Source organism: Daucus carota, chromosome 3 (assembly GCF_001625215.2).
Source record: "Daucus carota subsp. sativus chromosome 3, DH1 v3.0, whole genome shotgun sequence".
In the NCBI taxonomy this organism is placed as follows: Eukaryota; Viridiplantae; Streptophyta; class Magnoliopsida; order Apiales; family Apiaceae; genus Daucus; species Daucus carota.
In genome coordinates, this window is record NC_030383.2 from 3,801,951 (window position 1) to 3,822,544 (window position 20,594).

The 20,594-nt window shown below is 34.1% G+C and overlaps 3 protein-coding genes and 1 long non-coding RNA gene across 4 annotated transcripts; 1 reads left to right on the forward strand and 3 right to left on the reverse strand.

The window, feature by feature from the left end:
- Window positions 1-281: 281 nt before the first annotated feature.
- On the reverse strand, window positions 282-3,607 carry LOC108210633 (FCS-Like Zinc finger 14). The gene is made up of 2 exons (XM_017382005.2): window positions 2,706-3,607; window positions 282-869 (listed from the first exon to the last, which is right to left on the reverse strand). The coding sequence occupies exons 1-2, from the start codon at window positions 3,290-3,292 to the stop codon at window positions 710-712; spliced, it is 747 nt and encodes a 248-aa protein (XP_017237494.1). The 5' UTR covers window positions 3,293-3,607; the 3' UTR covers window positions 282-709.
- Window positions 3,608-7,463: 3,856 nt separating this feature from the next.
- Window positions 7,464-11,003, forward strand: LOC135151156 (uncharacterized). The gene is made up of 4 exons (XR_010289698.1): window positions 7,464-7,582; window positions 9,584-9,788; window positions 9,861-10,173; window positions 10,869-11,003. It is a non-coding gene; the product is annotated as an uncharacterized LOC135151156 (long non-coding RNA).
- LOC108213999 (pollen receptor-like kinase 4) lies at window positions 8,369-11,321 on the reverse strand. The gene is made up of 3 exons (XM_017385779.2): window positions 10,442-11,321; window positions 9,513-10,121; window positions 8,369-9,427 (listed from the first exon to the last, which is right to left on the reverse strand). Exons 1-3 carry the CDS (start codon window positions 11,115-11,117, stop codon window positions 8,856-8,858), a joined length of 1,857 nt encoding a protein of 618 aa, XP_017241268.1. The 5' UTR covers window positions 11,118-11,321; the 3' UTR covers window positions 8,369-8,855.
- Window positions 11,322-13,180: 1,859 nt separating this feature from the next.
- On the reverse strand, window positions 13,181-18,417 carry LOC108211111 (protein APEM9). Its single transcript, XM_017382622.2, has 6 exons — window positions 18,258-18,417; window positions 18,019-18,186; window positions 17,242-17,319; window positions 16,707-16,989; window positions 15,357-15,679; window positions 13,181-13,548 (listed from the first exon to the last, which is right to left on the reverse strand). Exons 1-6 carry the CDS (start codon window positions 18,302-18,304, stop codon window positions 13,419-13,421), a joined length of 1,029 nt encoding a protein of 342 aa, XP_017238111.1. The 5' UTR covers window positions 18,305-18,417; the 3' UTR covers window positions 13,181-13,418.
- Between the last annotated feature and the right edge of the window lie 2,177 nt (window positions 18,418-20,594).

Below are 20,594 nucleotides of genomic sequence, written 5' to 3' on the forward strand. Positions count from 1 at the left end.
TAGTATCTCCGCAAATGTGCATAATTGCTGTCATTACTGTAACTCATGCATCAATCTCAATTAGGAGTATGTAATACGAATGCCTATGAAACATTTATGCAAAAAAATCAGAATATTATATTGTTTCTCAAATAATACTATGTTTTTAAGTAAAATTTTCTAAACGATATTGTTTCAATGGATGTTGTCTCATAATACACATTTTCTAATGGCTAGTTAGCAAACAAATTATTATACAGACATGGTATAAACTAGTGAGCTGGCCATGTAAGAAGCACAACTAGACAGGAAAACTACACTCCATGTTACTTGATCAATCATATATAAATATGTATATATTAAATCTCCAAATACATTTTTTTTCTATAGTTATTGTATGCACCCATCAGATATGGACAGCTTGATAACAACAAAAATTGTGCAAAAAAGAAGAGGGGGGTATAATAATATATTCTCTTGGCTCTTGGGTTTCAAACAAACTTTGGAAAGCTGCTAAGCTCTGAGTCTCTCAAAATTTTGTGATGCCAATTGCCAGACAATCCGCTAAAGCTCAAAACCTCTTGAAAATTGTGACACCAACTCCGATTTTTTTATTTTTATTTTTTTCATTTAGTACCACCTCAAAGACCAAAATCTTTCACTACATTCCTTTATTCCATTCATATGATTATATTATTTATAGTCGGCCCTGCTTAGAGTTTAGATGCTTCTATGCGGCAGCCACCCCAGATGAAAACTGAATCGAACCCGAGCAGGGTGAAACAGAGTACTCTTGCTGTTTTTTCACTCCAGATCTGCGTTTCTCCTTGAGCTCATCGGAGGATATCTGCTTGTACCGGCACTCTGCACTACAAAATGCTTTCTCTCCTCTGCAGTAAATAAATAAAACTATCATTGAGATGCTATTTGATCAGAATTCAGAACACTTTAATTTACTAAGACGATTCCACTTGGCGATATAACATTGTGTTAGAAGCTCATGCAGATGAAAACAGATTTACTTGGTACATTTTTTCGTGTTGAAGATGCTGACGGCCGAGAATGGAAGCTCAATAATTATAATAAAACCGTGTCATCAAGTATTAACCAAAGAACAGACAGTTTGGCATCCGATATTTCAGGTGTGGTACAAAGGAATACAGCACACGAAAGAAACTGTTAACATAACAACAAGAGTTGATGGTCATGAAAATAAGAAAGAAGGGTTGCAAGTCTCTCCGTGGCTGTACGTTACTAGTCACTAAACCAGTCCAAACATTCCACATCCAGTGGCTGCAATTCATTTTCATGACATGACAATATTTTAGAAATTTACACTAGTGACAACGATACCTAACTACTTAGAAGAACAGACCAAAGCAAATAACTCCATTGGAAAAGAATTATAATACATATTTAAATTAATGTGTCAGAAAAAGCATATAAACTGCACACCTAGTTTTTTCGCAGAGTTAATGGGAAGGTTTGGAAAGAGATGTAATAAAAATACTTAACTTTTATGAACTCTAATTAGTACACCATTTTCAGAAGGAAAAAAACTAACATTCTTTTTCTTAATGCGTATTTTTTTTTGTGTGGTGACCGATTACTTGATTTCATAACTTAAAGTCAATTACACAACTTGAAACCAAGAAAAGGGCTGTTGCCCATCATCTCAACCTTTCATGTCTATAATCCAGAACATAATTTCCTGACCCCCAACATAAGCTTTTAGTAAAAATAGATCCATCTGATTTTGAGGTTCATAAAGTGCGTCTAGTGTCTACAGATAGAGTTCCCATATATAAACTTCGTATTTCTAAAGCAAAGCTCAAAAGGTACTCGCAACACACACACACACAAAAACAAAATTCTCCTATACACAACTTCTAAAACATATATGCTATTCTTCTCCAACTAGCTAGTCCTAAAACAAGAGGAATCAATGGACTATGCATGTATTCATACAACACCTAATCACCTTTTATGATCATCTCATTTTTTTTCTTCTAAGATCATGAGTAAATTAGAATATTAGATTATGGAGTAACAAACACTGAAAGATGAAGAAATTGATATTGTAAATTATGCACCAAATTACTTCACAGTAGCAGATCTGCCTACTATCTTGTTTGGATAATAGAACTTGGGGAATTGGGAACCAAGAAACCAGAGAAACAATGCGGGTTTACACAGTTGCAATTGTAAGACTATAGCACATCCCATGATATATAAATCAAATGGCTCAAAAGTGAATTGTAAAATAAAGCTGAGCGTCCAAGTTTAATAATAGACTTTCCTATCCTTGATAAATAGTTTACCATTTTTGACGATCCTCCTTAGAATTATACCTCAATCATCAACAAGAAGAAAGAATATATACTGCGTTTCACATACAACATCTTCCCCACAAAAAGATCCACTTAACTAGTCAAACACACAGATTTTCTTGTACAGCCCAAACTCAAATGTTTACCCTTTTCCACCCGTGATCCTCAATATCAGACCTCAATGATCAATAAACAAGCAAAATCACATGTAAACTATTTCAAAAACAAGAATTTGTCATAATTCAGATCAATTGTACTCAAAAGCCACATATTTTCTCAAACACCACCACGAGTCAAGAAACGCTACTAAACAGTTACAGTTCACAAGTAAAATTTCATCACAGTTCACCAAAATATTTATTCATCATAATCAACAACAAAAAAAAAAACCCATACCTATACATGAAAATGTCCAGCCCATGAAGCTTCTTCTTGCAAAGATAGCAAGAACTCAGAAAATCAGCTGTCCCAAACACAGCCATAGCTGCAGATTCACCAGCATTACTCATCGAAGGCGGCGAGGCCTCCGTAAAAATCCCAGAACTCACCCAATAGCTACCACCTTTCTTAGCCACAATACTCTCACACTTATTAGTCAATTTCCCATCAAAATACTCTCTTTTCTTAACCAAATTGTTCCCAATATGAGATATAACACAAGTATACTCCTCAGACAGCTCCATATCATCATCAAAGTTAGACCCTGCAGGCTTAGAATCACCCATATTTCCAAAAATAGGGATTGGGTTGGATCTTGGGGAAACACCCAAGAACCCGGGTCGGGTTGAGATTAATGGGTCTTGGGGTTGATCCAATTGGGTCATAGCAGCTACAATTCCAAGACCCACAACCCCATCTTGTCCATTTTCAAATTTCTTGGATGATTTTGTGGGTAAATTAAGTGGGGTTTGAGTTTGATCATTAAGGCATAAAAAAGAAAGATTTATTGATAATCTCCTCTTTGTTCCTTTCAATTCTGCCATTTTTTCAGAAGAGTTGGGATTTTGAAAAGACCCTTTTGTTAAAATGGGCAGATGATTGTTTTTTTACTTTAAAGTTTCATACTTGGTTGCTAAAGTTGTTCAAGGTAGGCTGAGAGTTGGGGGAGAGTTAATGAATTGAACACACACATACACAGGACTTGTGTGTAGAAAATATAGGAGAGAGAGATGTGAGAGAGAGAGAGCTCTTCTTCTCCCTCTAAAAACAAACTGTGGGGAGAGGGAGGAGATGAGAATATAAAGCAAGCTGCACAGTATGAGGGGAGCAGAGTTATAAATGGTTTTTGCAAGTCACTTATTGAAAGTTTAAATCGAACTTTTTGATTTATGAGAACAAAAATTTAGGAGAGTCAAAACTGGTCTACAATTTTTTATTAGCAGGATCCTGTCAACATATTTCCTACTCATCAAAATCTTTAACCAAAAGTAAATAAAAATTGATACAAATAAAAACTATGAAATATATATGTATAATTTTTAATGAACACTGTTTATATTAAAATTTATGTCAAACATTTAATATAAATTACATACCTATTTTTTATATAAATTACTTTATTTTTTAATTATTATATTAATATAAATTTTATAAGTTATATATTTATATAATATTTTAGTACTTTAAAAATAGAAACATCATTTTAAGTTTTAATTAAGGCATTTCAATTCTAAAACTATGGAAAAAGAAGATTACCTATATGATATCTTAAATTATAATTTTGAGAAATATATTACAAAAATTCAGAATTCCAATCATTTTTTACAAAAAGTTATTTCTCATAAAATAAATACTCCCTCCGTCCCCTCATTTGTTTATATTGGGGGACGGGGCTCGGCACGCATTCCAATGCTCCCGTAAAACGTAGTTTGATAGATTATTTTAAACTTTTTTTTCTTCTGAATAAAAATTTGATGGTTATATTTTTATAAAAAAAATAATTTTTTTTTAAAATATTATAAAACTATATTTTATATGCGCATTAAAGTGCGTGTCTAGCAGTATAAAAAAAACTGTAAAGAAATGAGAGGGGCGGAAGGAGTAATAATTAACTAATTGTTTATCTGACTTTAATAATTTAATATTCACTTTCCATTTTTACACAATCTTTCCAATATTTTTTACATTATTATTTTACGATAACTTTAAATATATATTATAATATTAATGGAAAACCCAAAGAAAAATTATTGTTAAAGATATTATTTAACAATATAAAATCTTACTTTTTAAAATATTTATTAATTATATATTTAAATAATTAAAACGCGCTCTAGGATATTTAGAGAGCTTGAGCACTTGATACGAAAGATAATGGTAATGATGATCATGATATTCGCAATTCCCACTAAAAGTAAATGTCACATTACAGTATAGTTTCATGAAACACGATATAGAAACTACTTTTCTTTTTTCCTTTTGGAAGGCAAATACATTTTAATAGAGAAGACACGACCCTCTTTCTTCGCGAATCCATATATAGTGCAAATAAGTAATAACCATGCATTTAGCTACTTAATTTTTAATACTTAATTCTGAAATTAGTATGCGAATATAAATCAAACTCTTTACTTTTACGTGGTAACGCTAGCCAAATGATCGTTAGTAGTAATAATAATAATAATAAATTTTTTCTACTAAAAAGAATAGTGATAAATTTTCACTTTTAAAATTAAAATTTCAGATGAATTGATCATTTAATATTGAAAATTTAGATTTTATTTTGAAAAGACTTGAATTTCAATTATGAACGGTACATGATCTTATTAATAGTTTATTTTAACAATACTTTTGATTTAAGACTAAATATATATATTTAAAAAAATCGGTGACTTATCATCATCATATTATACTCAAATTTGATATTGCAACAGTATTTTATATGATTAAATATTTATTTTATCCATGATAATAATAGTATGATTATCAACTATTTAACGAGAGACATATTAATTAGGACAAAAATACTATAAATGTGATGGTAAAATTTCAAATTATAATTTATACAAATATTTGTTTCCCTAATTTGAAACGTATATTACTTTCTAATGACCGTTTTGGTGTAATGGCATTAACGCAAGTGGAACCGAAGAAAGGTTAAAGGAGCCCTATATTATCATTATTCATTATCATAATTTATAATGTATAAAGTGCGAGTAGAATATCGGTTTTTCTATGGTGTGCTTATGAGCACATAATAAGCACAAAATTTGATAATATCTTTATATTTTAATTAACTTACACATTTTTAATAATGATGCCCCCTCATTCACACCAACTATACTAATAAAAACACTCCAAATTTATAAATTTTCGTGCTTTAGCATGTGCTCATGGACACACATCCGACAAACCCAATGAACATTAATGCTGTTTCATTTTATGGCAACTCTTGTTGTGATAGTGGTACAAACTATAAAGTTTGACATGACCTTATGCCTATGTTCCTTTTCATATGAAAAGCCTTAGGCTCATGTTTTGTGACATTGTATTTCTGTTCTCAGTGATCGCAATGACCGAACAAGTCTATAAATATGATATTATGATTGTGGTCTATGCATTTATAAAAGAACTTGACTTTACTTGAATAAGAATCGTAATTTATTCATTAATCAGATGTATTCCTAACTAATTCATCATGGTTCGACACTCCAACCTCTTAAATCAGAATTGTCATATTTTAAATTTATTAGAATACTCAATTATTGTAAATTAAATTTTTCTCTAAATTATTATTACACAAACGAGCATAATAAATATTTTCAAATCGCATATGCTAGTATTACGAATCACGTAAACACTTCAGATTAGATAATAAAAAGGATAAATAAATATCGTGTTAAAACTCATTATTCGAAGAATAACACAAGAAAAGAATCTCTAACAAATAATTTGTTGTTAGGAGATCAAACCCTTACTATTCCACACACATAGAATAATACACTTAAACCAAATTCTATAATTCAATTATTTTAATTTTCAATAAAAAACAAAATCAAATCTCTTTTTTTTTTAAAACTATCCATCACTCAAGTGCACATAATGTCCACACATGAATATTGTAAATTTCAAAATATCAGGAGGTCCTAATGTGCCATGAGTTGCACATTTGAGTGGGAAAATGAGAAAATCAAAAAAGAAAAATAAAAAATACTTGGAGATATTACGAAGGAGGAGTGGTCCCTTTGAAAAATGGGAGGGGGTCATAATCAAGATCGTAGCCAACTCGATAGTCCACAACATAGAGAAGGCATGTTAAGTCGCATTGATGTTAACATATTAGTGTTTCGTTAAAGTTTGTTTTGTATCTATTCTATTCCTCTTTTTCTAGATTAATCTCATTCACTCCTTTTTCTTTTTAGTTATTGTTATTCTATTCATCCACAAGTACATTTATGCGTTTATTTATTTATTTATTTATTTCTGTTCGTTCACAGGTCACACGCATGCTTACTTATTTATATTTTGATGGTTTATTATATTCCTTTATTCTGTTCTACTATTAATTGTATATTATTGTCCCAACTCTTTAATGATTGAATAGAAAGAAAAGTCTTGAAATAATAAGTTGACCTATCGGTTAATAATTTATTGGAAAGATTTTACGGTAAATTAGAGATTTTTAGTTAAATCAGAATATAATCGATAAATCAATTAAATATTTTTAATAATTAATCAGGGATTAATGTGACTTTTAGAATACCAAATAGAATTTAAAAAAATCAAAGAAAAAAGTAATACTCTTTAGTGTGGTGTGGTGGTAGAAATCGAAAAAAGAAAATAATCGGTTGATCAACCGATTCAGGATGTATAAAAGATTTATAGGAGATTTTTGTTTAAAACAAATATTTTTAATAAAATCAGAATGTAATTGATAAATGGATGAAGTTTTTCTTTCAGGGGATTTTTAGAACTGAAAATCAGAATGTTATTGATAAATTAATGAACTTTTTTCAGGAATTAGCAGGGGATTTTCAGAACACTTATATATAGCATTTAATATATAAATGGGCTGATTGGGCTTCCGGAAGCATGAATGGATCTTTAATATACAAATGGGCTGATTGGGCTTCAGGAAGCATGAATGGACTAGTCGAACTCAGCTCAAAATTATCTGTACACTACTGTTAATTAGCAATTTAGCATGCCTTGGCATTTAACTTGTACTTTTATAGCTTAGAATGGAAGAGATGCTTATTTCTTCCTTAAAATTAAACTGGTGGGAAGTAAAATCAAGTAAGAAATGCAACCCAGAACCATTTTTGGCTCAGAAGGTGTGCATTATATATTTATTTATATTAATTTTGTATTAAATTGTTGCAAGTCTTATATATTGCCTGTGTTTTTATGTTCTTATATGAATTGTATATTACTATATTTTTATGTGATTTTCTCTGATGAATTGAATACTGCAATTCAAGAACAAGTTTGATTTGCTGGGTTCTTGGTATAATCGTTTTGAATAATATTTGGTGAAGGGATAGAGCATCTCCAACGGCATATGAGTCGTTAAGAGAGTGCTCTTCAAATGATATTGACTATATTTCAAATGTTACTCATTATAATGTTGCTTGGCTAATCTTTTGCTTGATATCCATCCTCTGTGTACCTCCCGCTAAGACCTATGTTATTCGGGCTCGGCCAAAAGTGTGAACATAGACATGTATCGGAGTGTTGGACTCGGCAATAATTTGAAAATTTTACATGTTTTTGGCTTAAAATAAGTGTGGAAGTATCCATACCCATGTCCGAGTGTCGAGAGTCCGACACGGGTACCCGAGACAAAATGAAGAGTCCGGGTAACAGAGGCTAAGACTACTATCTCCGGTTATATTCATTGATACTATGAAGGTAGTGCTTAAGGTCAGCCCTTTATTCCATTATACATTGTAGTTCTTGACACAACCATTTTTATGACTTCTATTTAGGTGAGGCCTGGGTAAGTTATCAGAAGGTTCATCTGGGGTGCAGTTTAAGTTTCCATTTCCACAAGAACCTGCATACCTAATCGAAATATAAAACTAGGCAGTAAGAATAACTGTGGACTCAGTTCCTGTATAGATCATATGTTCCTAATGAAATAGGAAGGATATTTGAATAAGTTTTGTTGATTAGTATATCCACACGGACCTGTGAATTTAACGATAACATTACCAGTTTCAATCATATGGCATGATCAGACTGGAAGAAAATAAAAAATCCTACCCAATTGGCTACGATATAATGTATGAAATCAATAGCTAAATTGACAAACCCTTATTCCCACCCCCATTTTAATTTATAACATCTATACATGATGAACCAAAATTTCCCATTCCTTCTGAACTCTGCAAAATTATATAAATCCTACCTTATAATTTTACTCCATAGCTTTCTCAGTACTCGAAGAAGTCAAAATCCAGCTGGGAAATCTAGAATAGTATAGCAGTATACCATGGGACTACCGGTGGTGGGATGAAATCAAGCAAATTCTTGGATAGTTGTTGAAAGCACCAGAGCAGTAGAAGTCACGTCTTCTTCATCTTCATCTCGTCATGCATCCTCATCCTATTCCTTTATCTTTTCAATCCTCTCAACCGCCTCTTTGATCTCCCACCTCTTTTCCATGTCTGGTTCACAACAACCCAAAGCTACTTCTAAAAGCTTTATCAACTGATCTTCACGGTTTTTTTTGCCTGCCATCTCTTTATCAAACACTTCAGCCTTCCAGTCCGCTCTATCAATAGATTGAACCCAAGCTGCCAAATCGGTCTCATTTCCCCTTTCCTTTGGCGAGGTATTTGATGGGTATCTTCCTGTTAGGACTTCTAGGATCAAAACTCCGAGGCTCCAAACATCCGTTTTTTTGGTTATGCGGCTTTGTTGCTTATATTCGGGTGACCTGTATGCGATCATGAGCTCATGTGCTTGATCTTGGTTAACTATGGGAGATAAGGCATAGTCGGTGAGTAGAGGTTCCCACGAATCGTTGAGAAGAACATTCGCAGATTTGAGGTGACCATGAGGTGCGACTATGCTTGGTAGCTCGTTGTAAAGGTACAGAAGTCCTCTGGCTACACCTTTCACAATTTTCAACCGCTTTGGCCAGTCTAGGCTAGGTACTCCGCGACCGCGATTTCCTGAAATTTAATTACCAAAATTCTCAGTACAACATTCAGAAGAATGATAATTGTGGAAGCACAACAGACCTATTCTGTAACTTACCATGTAGATACACAGACAAGTTTGCATTGTCAATGTATTCTGTAACCAAAAGCTTTTCTTCTTTTCTATAGTAAAATGCCACAAGAGGAAGCACGTTGTTGTGTCTCAACCTTCCCAACCTTCTCATATGCTCCTGGAACTCTTCTCTTCCCACATTATTCATTTGTCTAAATCTCTTCACAACCATAACCCGGCGAGAGGCTCCAATAGCTGCTTTGAACGTAGATCCAAAAACCCCGCTCCCCAATATTTCAGCAGAGGCTTTCAATAAGTCAGGCAAGTCAAATTTCTCTACATCTTCTCGCAAGAATGTCAACCTCACACTAATTTGATTACTGTTCTTGACAGGTTCACTTTCTGCAGGAGGCACTCCTTTTTCCACGCTGTCCATATCCACAGAGGGTCCTTTCTTGTGGACTTGCGATGCAGGTGGGACGTTTTGGTTTTGTGCTACAGGGTCTTCTTTACGACGCCGAAGGATGCCAATAGCCACAAATATTGACGCCAGTGCTGCCACTGCAAGTAATACACAAAGGATAATGGTTCCAACTGGTACTTTTGTCGGAGAAGGACATGGAGGCATGGGCCCACCGCAGAGTTCGTCGTTGCCTGGATGGACACATACGGAAGGATCAATTGTAAATTACAGCTTAATAGTTAGGTAATTGTCTCCTGACCAACTTATCTCATTGTTTTAACATTATCTTGTTTATCATATATGGAGTATCTGAATTTCTATGTATAGGTGTATAAATTGATGATATAAGAAGAATAAAAAATCAATAATGTATCAAGTATCCTGCTCATACTGTTTAAAGTACTTCTTTTCCCATCTTATGTGAACAATTATGCTCTGTGCATAATCAATGTACTTATTTGCTATATGATTTCTGGCATATATAATGGATGAAAGATATAAAGTTCCTTACCCATAAATGCAGTTGCGTCGAGTTTTGTGAGTTTGTCAGGGATCGGACCATCTAATTGATTGGCGGATACATTGAAAAGTGTTAGCCTGTCTTGTTGAAAATTTGGTATCTGACCAGTAAAAGAGTTTTGTTGAAGCTTCAATTCCGTAAGCAATGGTAAGGTTGTCAGCGATGTTGGAATCGAACCTGTTAACTGATTATGTGATATATCAATCTTCTTTAGTCCAGTCATCTTGTCAAAAGCATCTGCTTTGATTTCCCCAAAAAATTTATTGTCGGCGAAATAAATGGATTTGAGTGCACTTATAGCCCTCACATTTGGGAATGCTCCTTCAAATTCGTTTTGCATTATACTGATAGTTCTCAAAAGAGGCAAATCTTTCAAGATTTCCATGTCAAATTTACCCTTCAATCCCATATTCTGTAGTTTCAATCCCCATACGCTGGCATCTTGACAAAGAACACCTGCCCAAGAACCACCTGGACATGGAGGTTTAGCAGGATCCCAACTCGACAATGCAGCAACACTGTCACCCAACGAAGCTTTGAACTTGAGGAGGACTTCAGCTTCGGTGGGAGCTGAAAACGCGGTGATAGCAAGATTTAATGTAACAGATAGCAGGACGAGAGCACAAGGGAGCAACCGAGCAGCAACGTTGTGGTTTACGAGGGCCATGGATGGAGATGGTGGTGCGCGCACTAGAATGCGCGCGCCTCGCCCTCACGAGGGCTGCTCGTACTTGTTTTCACAAAATGAGGTAAAAGCTATCTCCAATGGCGAACGAAATTAAGCAAATGCAAAATGTGGGCTGATAGGCTAAGAAAAAGAGAAGAGGGTGAGAATTAAGATTTGCCAAATATAGTTAGAAATGCCAATGGTGAAGTTAAAAAAGGGTAGAAAAATAAGTAGAGGAGGCCATTTCCTCAGTTTAGAGAAAGCTATTTGTGTCTCTGCATGGAAAGACATGCGCTTCACCTTTCATTTGTCACCTCATTTTACTTTGTATTGTTTGATGGTATACGTTTAAACTTGTTAATTATCTAGCACAAGCGTAATACATTGTGTGATTAAACTATTAAAACATCATTAACATGTAAAAAGAACTGAGCAGTCATGCTGATCTCAACACTCAAATCTCGTACAAAAGCATGACTGAGTAATGACTATTAGATGATAATCTGTTGATTATGCATGATTTTTCATTTTATTAATTATGTAGTAAAAGAAGTAATTTTTGGGTCGAGAGATGGAATGAAAATGAGGTTATAGTTTAGTAATGGGATATTAGAGTAAATTAATAGTTTAAGTTGGACGGGAAAAAATTGTATTTGAATTATTTTTTGTTAGAGCTCCGCTGATACAGGAAATAATAAACAATTGTAGAATTGGGATAAATACTCACCACTATACCGAATTAAAATTGTTAGTTTTAAGTTTAGACTCAATGAATTGATAAATATACTAAATAACATTGTGATTGACATTGAATTTGTTTCGTTTCAAGGTTGAAAAATACGTTACTCAGAAAATGCTTTATTTTGGACCATTTGTCCACCTCTGACTAATAATAAGATAATTTGCTATGAAAACTTAATTTTACATTCCTTATCAAAGCGGTTTATTCTGCCGAGCTGAAAAACAGTCTCAGAATTTTAATTTTTCAACCTCACATGCAAATGTTGTAATTATTTATTTAATAGACACGTGTCAATCTCTTCTCATGAATATTAATCTAATGGCATAGTTTATTTTGCGAAGCTAAAAAACAATCTAAAAACTTTAATTTTTCAATCTCGCCTACAAATGTTGTAATTATTTATTTAATAGACACGTATCAATCTCTTATTATGAATCTTAATCTAATGGAATTTAAGTTTTTTAGATAAATAAATTCAAATATTGAGACAAACTTCTATGCTAGTTGTTGACATTAAATCACCCAGAGACAAGTTTCGATTGACGATAATATATATTAAACAAATTCTTTCTAAAATGTTTTCTAAAGTAATATAATCCGTAACAGGGACACAAAGACATCATAGCAAAGCAGTCATAAGATATAATAAAATGAACTAAATTCTTTTTGCTAATTTTAACAATGTAATTTTCTTTTCTTTTCTTTTTTCAGAAATAATATATCATAAAATTTTCTATCTTCCACCTTTAATAATTACATATTAATATTTTTATACACAACTAATTATAAGAAAAGATGCATGTTTCCTAATCAATATTATCGACAAATTCATTTCAGAAGATATTTTAACCCATCTTCTTTTTGGCCAAATTTCTCTTGATTTATAGACGATAATTTTATAATTTTAGAATAGATAAAGAGAACGTGAACGGTGTCGATTGAGGGGTTTGTACGTGTATACAGATAAAATGAAATAATAATATAAGATCCAGAATAAGACTGAGGTCAGAAATGATTTTCTTATGAAAATACTATTTGCTTTTTTCAGGTTTTTTCACCTGTACGCTCTCTCTTTCTTAGCTGGATGGATTAATGACATTTTGGTACATTTTTACCGTCTGGCTAAAAGAAAGAGCAGGTAGTGTGCTACTAGCTAGAAAAATGTGCCGGAAGCCGGAATCCTGGCTGTTGGAAATTCAATTCACCGGCCAGGCCAGGAAATGATAGGCTGTGTAATTCCTCCAGGCCATCAATGGCCAAAGATTAGGTGCCATAATTTAATTACCTGAAAAATAGATGAGATAACATACAGATTGTGATGTGTTAATATAAAACATGCGATTTTATTCCAGATTTCTTTCATCGTACACTAATGTATCAAATCTTATTGTTGTTAGATCAATTTGATATAAAAATCAAGGGGAACTGTATATAGTGACTTCAAAAACAAAAAGTTTGCAGGTCTGGAGGTGTGTACACAAAATGTTCGGCAGAGTTTCTTGTCCTTGAAATGTGATTCTGGTTTCATGTGAAGAAACTTAATGAACGAAAGACATTTGTCATCGGCCTCCATGTGAGGCAGGAGGGAGAGGCTGAACAGCTGCTAAAGGGTTCACCTGGTATGAAAATGCAAGCTGCCACAAGTCCGTCACGGCTTTCTTCACATTTAGAGCTTGTCTTTTTAGAACCCTGCAATAAGCAAAGATTTCAAGGTATATATTACACCCACAGAGTTTCATAATGAAATGTTACCACTGGTATGGATCAAAAAAATTATAAGCCACTCACTACTAGTAAGTAGGGCCCAACTGAAAAAGAAAAAGGAAAGAGGGATCATACAAGTAGATAATTGTGATTTCCAGAAAGATATAGATTCAAGATCATTAAATAGTAAATGCAACTAACTAGCAGGAATGCAGGATGCATAGTACAAAACATATAAGAGGAAAACTATCCATGTTTTCGTTAGGAAAGATCAATTTCATTTTACAAAAAACTTAAGAACGGCCAAGCATGTACATCAAATAGTAAATGCAACTAACTAGCAGGATGCATAGTACAAAAGATATACGAGGAAAACTATCCATGCTTTCGCTACAATTTCATTTTACAAAAAATTTAAGAACGACCAAGCACATCTATATCAAATGTATTGAGCATGAGCTGGGAAGAATTGAGAAGGTTGTGGGGCCAAGTGACCACCATTTCTTCTAAATATACAAAAGACAATATTGAAATCTAATCCAGAGCCGTCTAGGAACAGGTGTAGCTAATAGCTATCATTATAGAATAACTAAGTTATACGATTGATTAAGGAGGTAATGATGCATATATACGGAAAGTCTAAAATAGAACTACCCAAAGGGGATGCATACATACGCTGAGTACCAAAATTACAGATGTGGAACTAAGAGGCAGAAACTTTTTAATTGGTTATTTCAGATGATTTAACATCAAATTTAAGCATAATACTTAATAAATAGAATTCTACTCCCTCTGTCCCAATCAATTGTATACGTTTCTTTTTCACTGCTCGACACGCTTTTTAAGGCACTTATAAAACATAGTTCTACAACTTATTTTTAAGATTTTCTTTTTTTGTATAAAAGTATAAATGTTATACTTTTATACAGAAAAAGAACATTTTAAAAATAATTTACAGAACTATACTATATTGAAGCATTAAAGTCCGTGCCGCGCCCCCGTCCCCCAATGTATACTATTGACTGGGACGGAGGGAGTATAGGATAATTTCACGGTACTAAATAATTTTCAGAAAGCTGGCATCATCTCGAATTAATTTTAGAGTCACAGTAATCTCACAATCCTTAATATTCTATTTCAACTCAGTTATCTTCTTAGTTTTCTCAGATTTTGAAACTTATGATTATAATTTGATTAATTGTGCTTCAATGTCTTCTGTACTTAGATTTTTTTACTAGATTTCTATGATTCTGTCCCCCTGGCTCCCTTCCTGCATCACTTTGGTACTGCAAAAAATGACCTACTTTCTCTATTTCCTTTGCCAGCTCTTCAAGTTTAAATGAGACCATAATCACTTGCAACAGAATCTCATCACACTTAATAAATCTACAAACAGTTTGTAGATAGTATCACCTAATCACATAATTCGAAAAATTAATTAATTATCAATTACCCTAAATCCTGATGGAACGATATAACCAAAAGTCAGGTGCAGTACATATTAATTTCTAAGTTCAACTTTAACATTGTGGTATATTTTGGGCTAAGGAAAAATTTAAGCAACTTCGAAAACATAAATTTTCCTTTCTACTAAACTAAATGCACAAACCAAAAAATTCATTCAAGTTTGTAAATATAACTGAATGAAGAGGAAAAATAAAAGCACCCGGAGACCGGAGTCGAGAAGCACATTGTTACTAGACATTAACATAGAATATAAGGGGAACTTTTCAGATGCAGCAAAATTAATAAGCAAAAGGTTTGTAGAGAAATCAAAGGAGAAGCCTATTTACCTTTTTAAATCAGCCTGCTTTCTCCGGACAAAATAATATGTAAGTAATATCAGACACCCTAGTAGGATACCTCTACTTGATATAACCAACTCTGCATTGCCAAACCTCAAAGTGATATTCCTGAACCAGGAGATTCCTGGAACTCTCTGTTTAGATAATCTCATAATTGTTTCTTTGGCAGCATTGTCACTAACAGATCGTAAGTTTGCGTTGTCAGATACCATTGCTGATCTAGTGTCCACATCTTGTTCTTTTAAGGAATTGCCTTGTGACAAGCTGGTGGCTTTATAAGCATACATTGAGTTCAGGCGTCTTAAGAGTTCCTATAATAAAATAGAAAATACCTTATAAGTTTTCAGTACAACAACAATATTTCTTGTTATTCAGTGTGCAAAGCACTGTGATAGCTTGTAAGCACTCTAATAGTCATAGATCTGAAAGCACACATCACTAGAAAAATACAACAAATGGTCTCTAAAAGAAAAACAAGTATGCAATAACTCATACGCAAAAATAATACTGTAATATCCTAGGAAAAGACAAATGAGGTAAAACTTACAGACCATCCATTTCAACATCAAACAGTTCCCACAGGCAGTTTGCATATCTTATTCTTGTAAATCAGATACATGATGCGATATTATAATAAACAGCTAGATCAGGCACACAAGTTTATAAGACTAATGTCAACTTTTCACTAATGAACTATGGATATCAGTTAGATTGGGATATAGTTTTGTTTATTCAGAAATCTTATGGCACTCAACCATAAACCTAACTGTACACATAAACAAAGACTTGGCAGGAAATGAGGATCATTAATCCCATATGGAAATTTAATTAGTACAAGGTTATCGATACAAGTGCAAAATAATATATCTAAGGCCTACAACGACTTCTTGACAAAGTGAGGTCCATAGAGGATCTTCCAATGTTATCCTTTTAATTTAATGCTACGCATTTGAGATAAACATTTTATAAGAACATCAAATGAATTAAGAAGATATAATATTTCACTTATGTAAGCTCATATGCCGAGTCCCTGCACCCGTGTCTAGTTTCGGATATATACTAATCCTATTTACCAAATTAATAATCCGACATTTGGATCCACACCCGTCCCCGAGTCCAGGCGACATAAACAAGGTCAAATCTTGTTTATAAGGTTACAAACAAAGCATGTTGATGACTCAAATAGCAACAAGCAAAAAGTTCATGAGGATAGATATATAATCCAATGAAAAAACTAGTCAGTAACCAGTTTAAGATAGCCAATATTATTTTTGAATAGTGTTACTATGTCCAGGTAATACCATATGTATAACAAAAGATTGGAAAAACCACAGTTACCTGTCGCTTTTGCTCGGGTAATGAAGCTTTCTCAACCCAAGATATGGCAAAGTTAAGGTCCCTCTGAAGCACCGCAAGAAGTGTTACAACATACACCTCAACAACTTCAAGATACTTGTCGACTTCTATCGAAGCAGGACCGCCATATCCTACCAAATTATCTAGATCCTTCTCGGTACTGGCACGAATATAGTGTTCGTCATCAACACATTCCCACATGCTAAGAAATTCCTCAAGAGATTCTCGAACATCAGAAAGGCCTTCTTGCATCTGAAAACAGACCCTGGAAAAGATAATGTATGACAGCTTTATCACCTTTTCAACCAATAAAACAATTTTTGAGAAAGAAAGTACTGCATAGTTATTTCAGACATAAAGAATAAAATATATTGGTGAGATTTATCATGCTTTACTTTGTGGCTGCTGTAAAACGGAAAGAAATGAATAAACAGACACCTCCAAAGTATTATGCTGCAGTAGAAAATCTAACTTTCTAACTTGACATGGTAAGTGATATGAGCCTGATGAGCCATACCCTGTTAGAAAAACTTGGATAGGTATAATGCTGACTGAACCAAATAACATTTTGAGCTCCTTCAGGATTTCGGATGTCCTGCACAGTAACTGAAATATTGAATACTTATGTACACATCTATCACTTTAAAAGTAAGGAGTTATAGTAAATGTACTAGGACATCATATCATTAGCCCTAGGATATATTAGTATTTTAACAATAAGCATCTGCTGCACTGATATGTCTTCAACCACACTTGTAATCAGTGAAATGAATGTCCCTTCACACTGCAGGCTATAAAAAGCTGAGCAACTTTCTTCTCTAACCCAACGCCCACATGTTTGTTCGTCAACACATAAGCAATATACACATTTTAAACCCTTCTTTACCACCTAAAAGTTCTAAGAGTGGTAAATTAACATAAAATCAGAACCCAACATACTTAGCCAGGAAGAAAAACACCAAGCGACTCATTCTTCCAAGTTCCATCCCAAAATTTGATTACAAGCAAGTTTGCATAATACTCATTCTCTCTTAAACTCTCACGCCTTTGCTATAGTTGGCAACTCCACACGCTCATTTCCATTTCAATCCTCATTCTAAACCGAAAACCCCGTAACTAACTAAAACAAAAGCCCTAACTAAAAAACAAATTTCACAAACTCAATTCATCATCCCCACAACAATCACAACACCTCCATAATTTATTCAATTGTATATATAACAAACTACACCGCTCAAATTATCGAGATTCAACTGCATATCGAAATAAAACAAGCAAACAGATAACAACGCACCTCCCGAGCTGATTGAGGGATTGAACGAACACCATACCAGCTGATTCCAACATATCATTAAACTCACCAGCATCAATTTCAATTTCATCACATCCTTCTTTTAGTAATTGTTTGAGAAGAGAAGCTGATGATGATTCAGCTTCTTCGTACATACAGCACACGAGATAGCTGCAAATTCAAAATTACAATCAAATCTCGATGAATTACGGCTTTGCAGTTGCTGTAAAGTGATAATTTACCTTTCGGAGCGATCGATTTCATCCCAGGTTGAATTAGTAGAACTCATCTTTGCTGTCGTTTAATCTCGAACAGGCAAAAAACTAGGGTTTCTTTTTTACTGAATATAGGTCAACCCGATTATCATAACCCGTTTGTCTGTTACTCGGAAGCTGAATTAATCGGTCGGAAACTTCATGATTACTCGCACAGATTAATTAATTAAAATTATTTTGATATTATTTATAATATAATTATTTTTAAAAAAAATTCTCATAAATTCTATATATTTTAATATTCTAATCAGTTTAAAGTAAAAATGTTCTAAATTTTAACCGGTTAGAGCAAGTCCAAAGCAATATTATAAGTAGTGTTATTTATTTTTACTCAAAAAAAAAAAAAGGTAGTGTTATTTATATAATTTGAAATCAAATACTAAAAATAACTATAATTATTTTGCATCTTACATTGGATTTGCTCTTAATCACTAATTAAGTATCAAGAGACTAATATTTGACAAATTTATATGTCAGAGATTAAAATGATGTCTATTCCGGTTCATCCGATTACTCGATTAGGCGGTCAATTTTTAGAACATTATTTTTGAAATAAATATAAATTTTTGTCAGAGGTTGGGTATATGATGAGATCCTTGTGACTCTGTAATTCCCCGACGCTTGAGGTTCGAGTCCCGATCTCGGTCGGCAGATGAGTTGAATAATAGAAACGACTCTTTCCTAAGTATATAAACGGATTTTCTACTGTGTATAGTGGACATAGAGATGGCAGTTTTACCCGACCCGATGGATACCCGATCCGTTCCGACCCGATTGGGTGTACCCGAACCCGATTTTTTTGGATCTGGATCCGGATCTGGATCTTATTTTTAGACCCGAAAGAGTTTGGATCTGGATCTGGATCTCAGGTATTCCGAACCGAGACCCGACCCGAAACCCGAAACCCGATTTAAACCCGATCCGAACCCGAAACCCGATAAAACCCGATACAAAATATTATATATATATATATAGAGTTTTACTCCAATAGAAACCACCTTATCCTAGAAACTAAAAACCAAGCTGAAATATCACTAAATCCTAAAGCAAATACCACTAAATTCTTAAACAACCCCATCTCCACCTCCATCTTCACCAAACCCACCACCACCTTCACCAACCCCACCTCCACTACCACCACCTCCGTCGTCGCCTCCTTCATAACCACTACCACCTCTATGCCGCCCGCCCCCTTGATAACCACCACCTCCATCTCCACCTCCACCTCCATTATTTCTCTAGCAACACAACCTCCACACCTCCATCTTAATCGATGCTTCAACCTCCTTCAACCCCGTTCATACTTCTTTCTCCACCTCGACTCAACTTCAAACGCGAAGCCCCCACTATTCCGGCAACACTCCAACCCCCCACTTCAAGCCGCCCAAACCTCCGCTACAATCATCCTTCCTCCATCTCCACCTTCACCTCCACCATCTCCACCACTATCACCACCATCTGAATCGAAAACATGAACAGATCTGGAGATTCTAAGCTGAAACAGATCTGGAGATTAAGTTTTCACTAATTCCTGCAACACAGATCACTAAATCCTAAAGAGAATATCACTAAATTGTACTGAGAATATCACTAACTTGTATTGGTTTCTAGTTTTTATTTTAAAATTGGTTTCTATTTGATCATGAGCCTATATATATATATATATATATATATAGGGGCTTATTCCACTACAAACCACACTCCCACTGCTGACGTGGCAGATGACGTGGCAGTGCCACGTCAGCAGGTGCTGACGTGGCAGATGACGTGGCACTGCCACGTCAGCAGTGGGTGTGCCCCAGTGCTGACGTGGCAATGCCACGTCAGCAGTGGGGGGACCCCTGCGCTGACGTGGCGTGGTGACGTGGCGGGGTGGAAAGTGTAAGTTTGGGGAAGTTGATGGCAAAGCTAGGGGGGTGATATTGTTAGTTTTTAAGAGTTTGGGGGGATATTTGTTTAGTTTTGAAATTGGTTTTTAGGTTTTTATGATAAAGTTGGTTTGTATTTGAACAAACCCATATATATATATATATATATATATATATATATAGGGGGCTTCTCCTTGGGGATCCAGTAGAAATAGTAACTTAGTAACTTTTAACAAGAGCCATTGATCATAAAAGAAAACGACGATCAAGATTAAAAGTAGAAAAAGAACACGGCACAAAAATAGGAGAGACACGTACGTCCACTCAAACCCTAGAAATTAGGAAGAACGTGTACTGTTTAGTTGTATTTATGTTCTGTACTTGTAGTGTATGTTCTGTATTTGTATATAAATTACTTATAAATATAATACCAAAA

Bases quoted from the DNA above. Each gene is read 5' to 3' on its own strand.
- LOC108210633 (XM_017382005.2), bottom strand. From the start codon at position 3,292: ATGGCAGAATTGAAAGGAACAAAGAGGAGATTATCAATAAATCTTTCT. The intron at 870-2,705 runs GTATGGGTTTTT...TATTTACTGCAG, and splicing joins CTGGACATTTTCATGTATAG to AGGAGAGAAAGCATTTTGTA.
- LOC108213999 (XM_017385779.2), bottom strand. From the start codon at position 11,117: ATGGCCCTCGTAAACCACAACGTTGCTGCTCGGTTGCTCCCTTGTGCT. The intron at 10,122-10,441 runs GTAAGGAACTTT...GTGTCCATCCAG, and splicing joins CGACGCAACTGCATTTATGG to GCAACGACGAACTCTGCGGT. The intron at 9,428-9,512 runs GTAAGTTACAGA...ATTAAATTTCAG, and splicing joins CTTGTCTGTGTATCTACATG to GAAATCGCGGTCGCGGAGTA.
- LOC108211111 (XM_017382622.2), bottom strand. From the start codon at position 18,304: ATGAGTTCTACTAATTCAACCTGGGATGAAATCGATCGCTCCGAAAG. The intron at 15,680-16,706 runs GTAACTGTGGTT...ATTTTATTATAG, and splicing joins TACCCGAGCAAAAGCGACAG to GAACTCTTAAGACGCCTGAA. The intron at 13,549-15,356 runs GTAAATAGGCTT...TGCTTATTGCAG, and splicing joins AAGCAGGCTGATTTAAAAAG to GGTTCTAAAAAGACAAGCTC.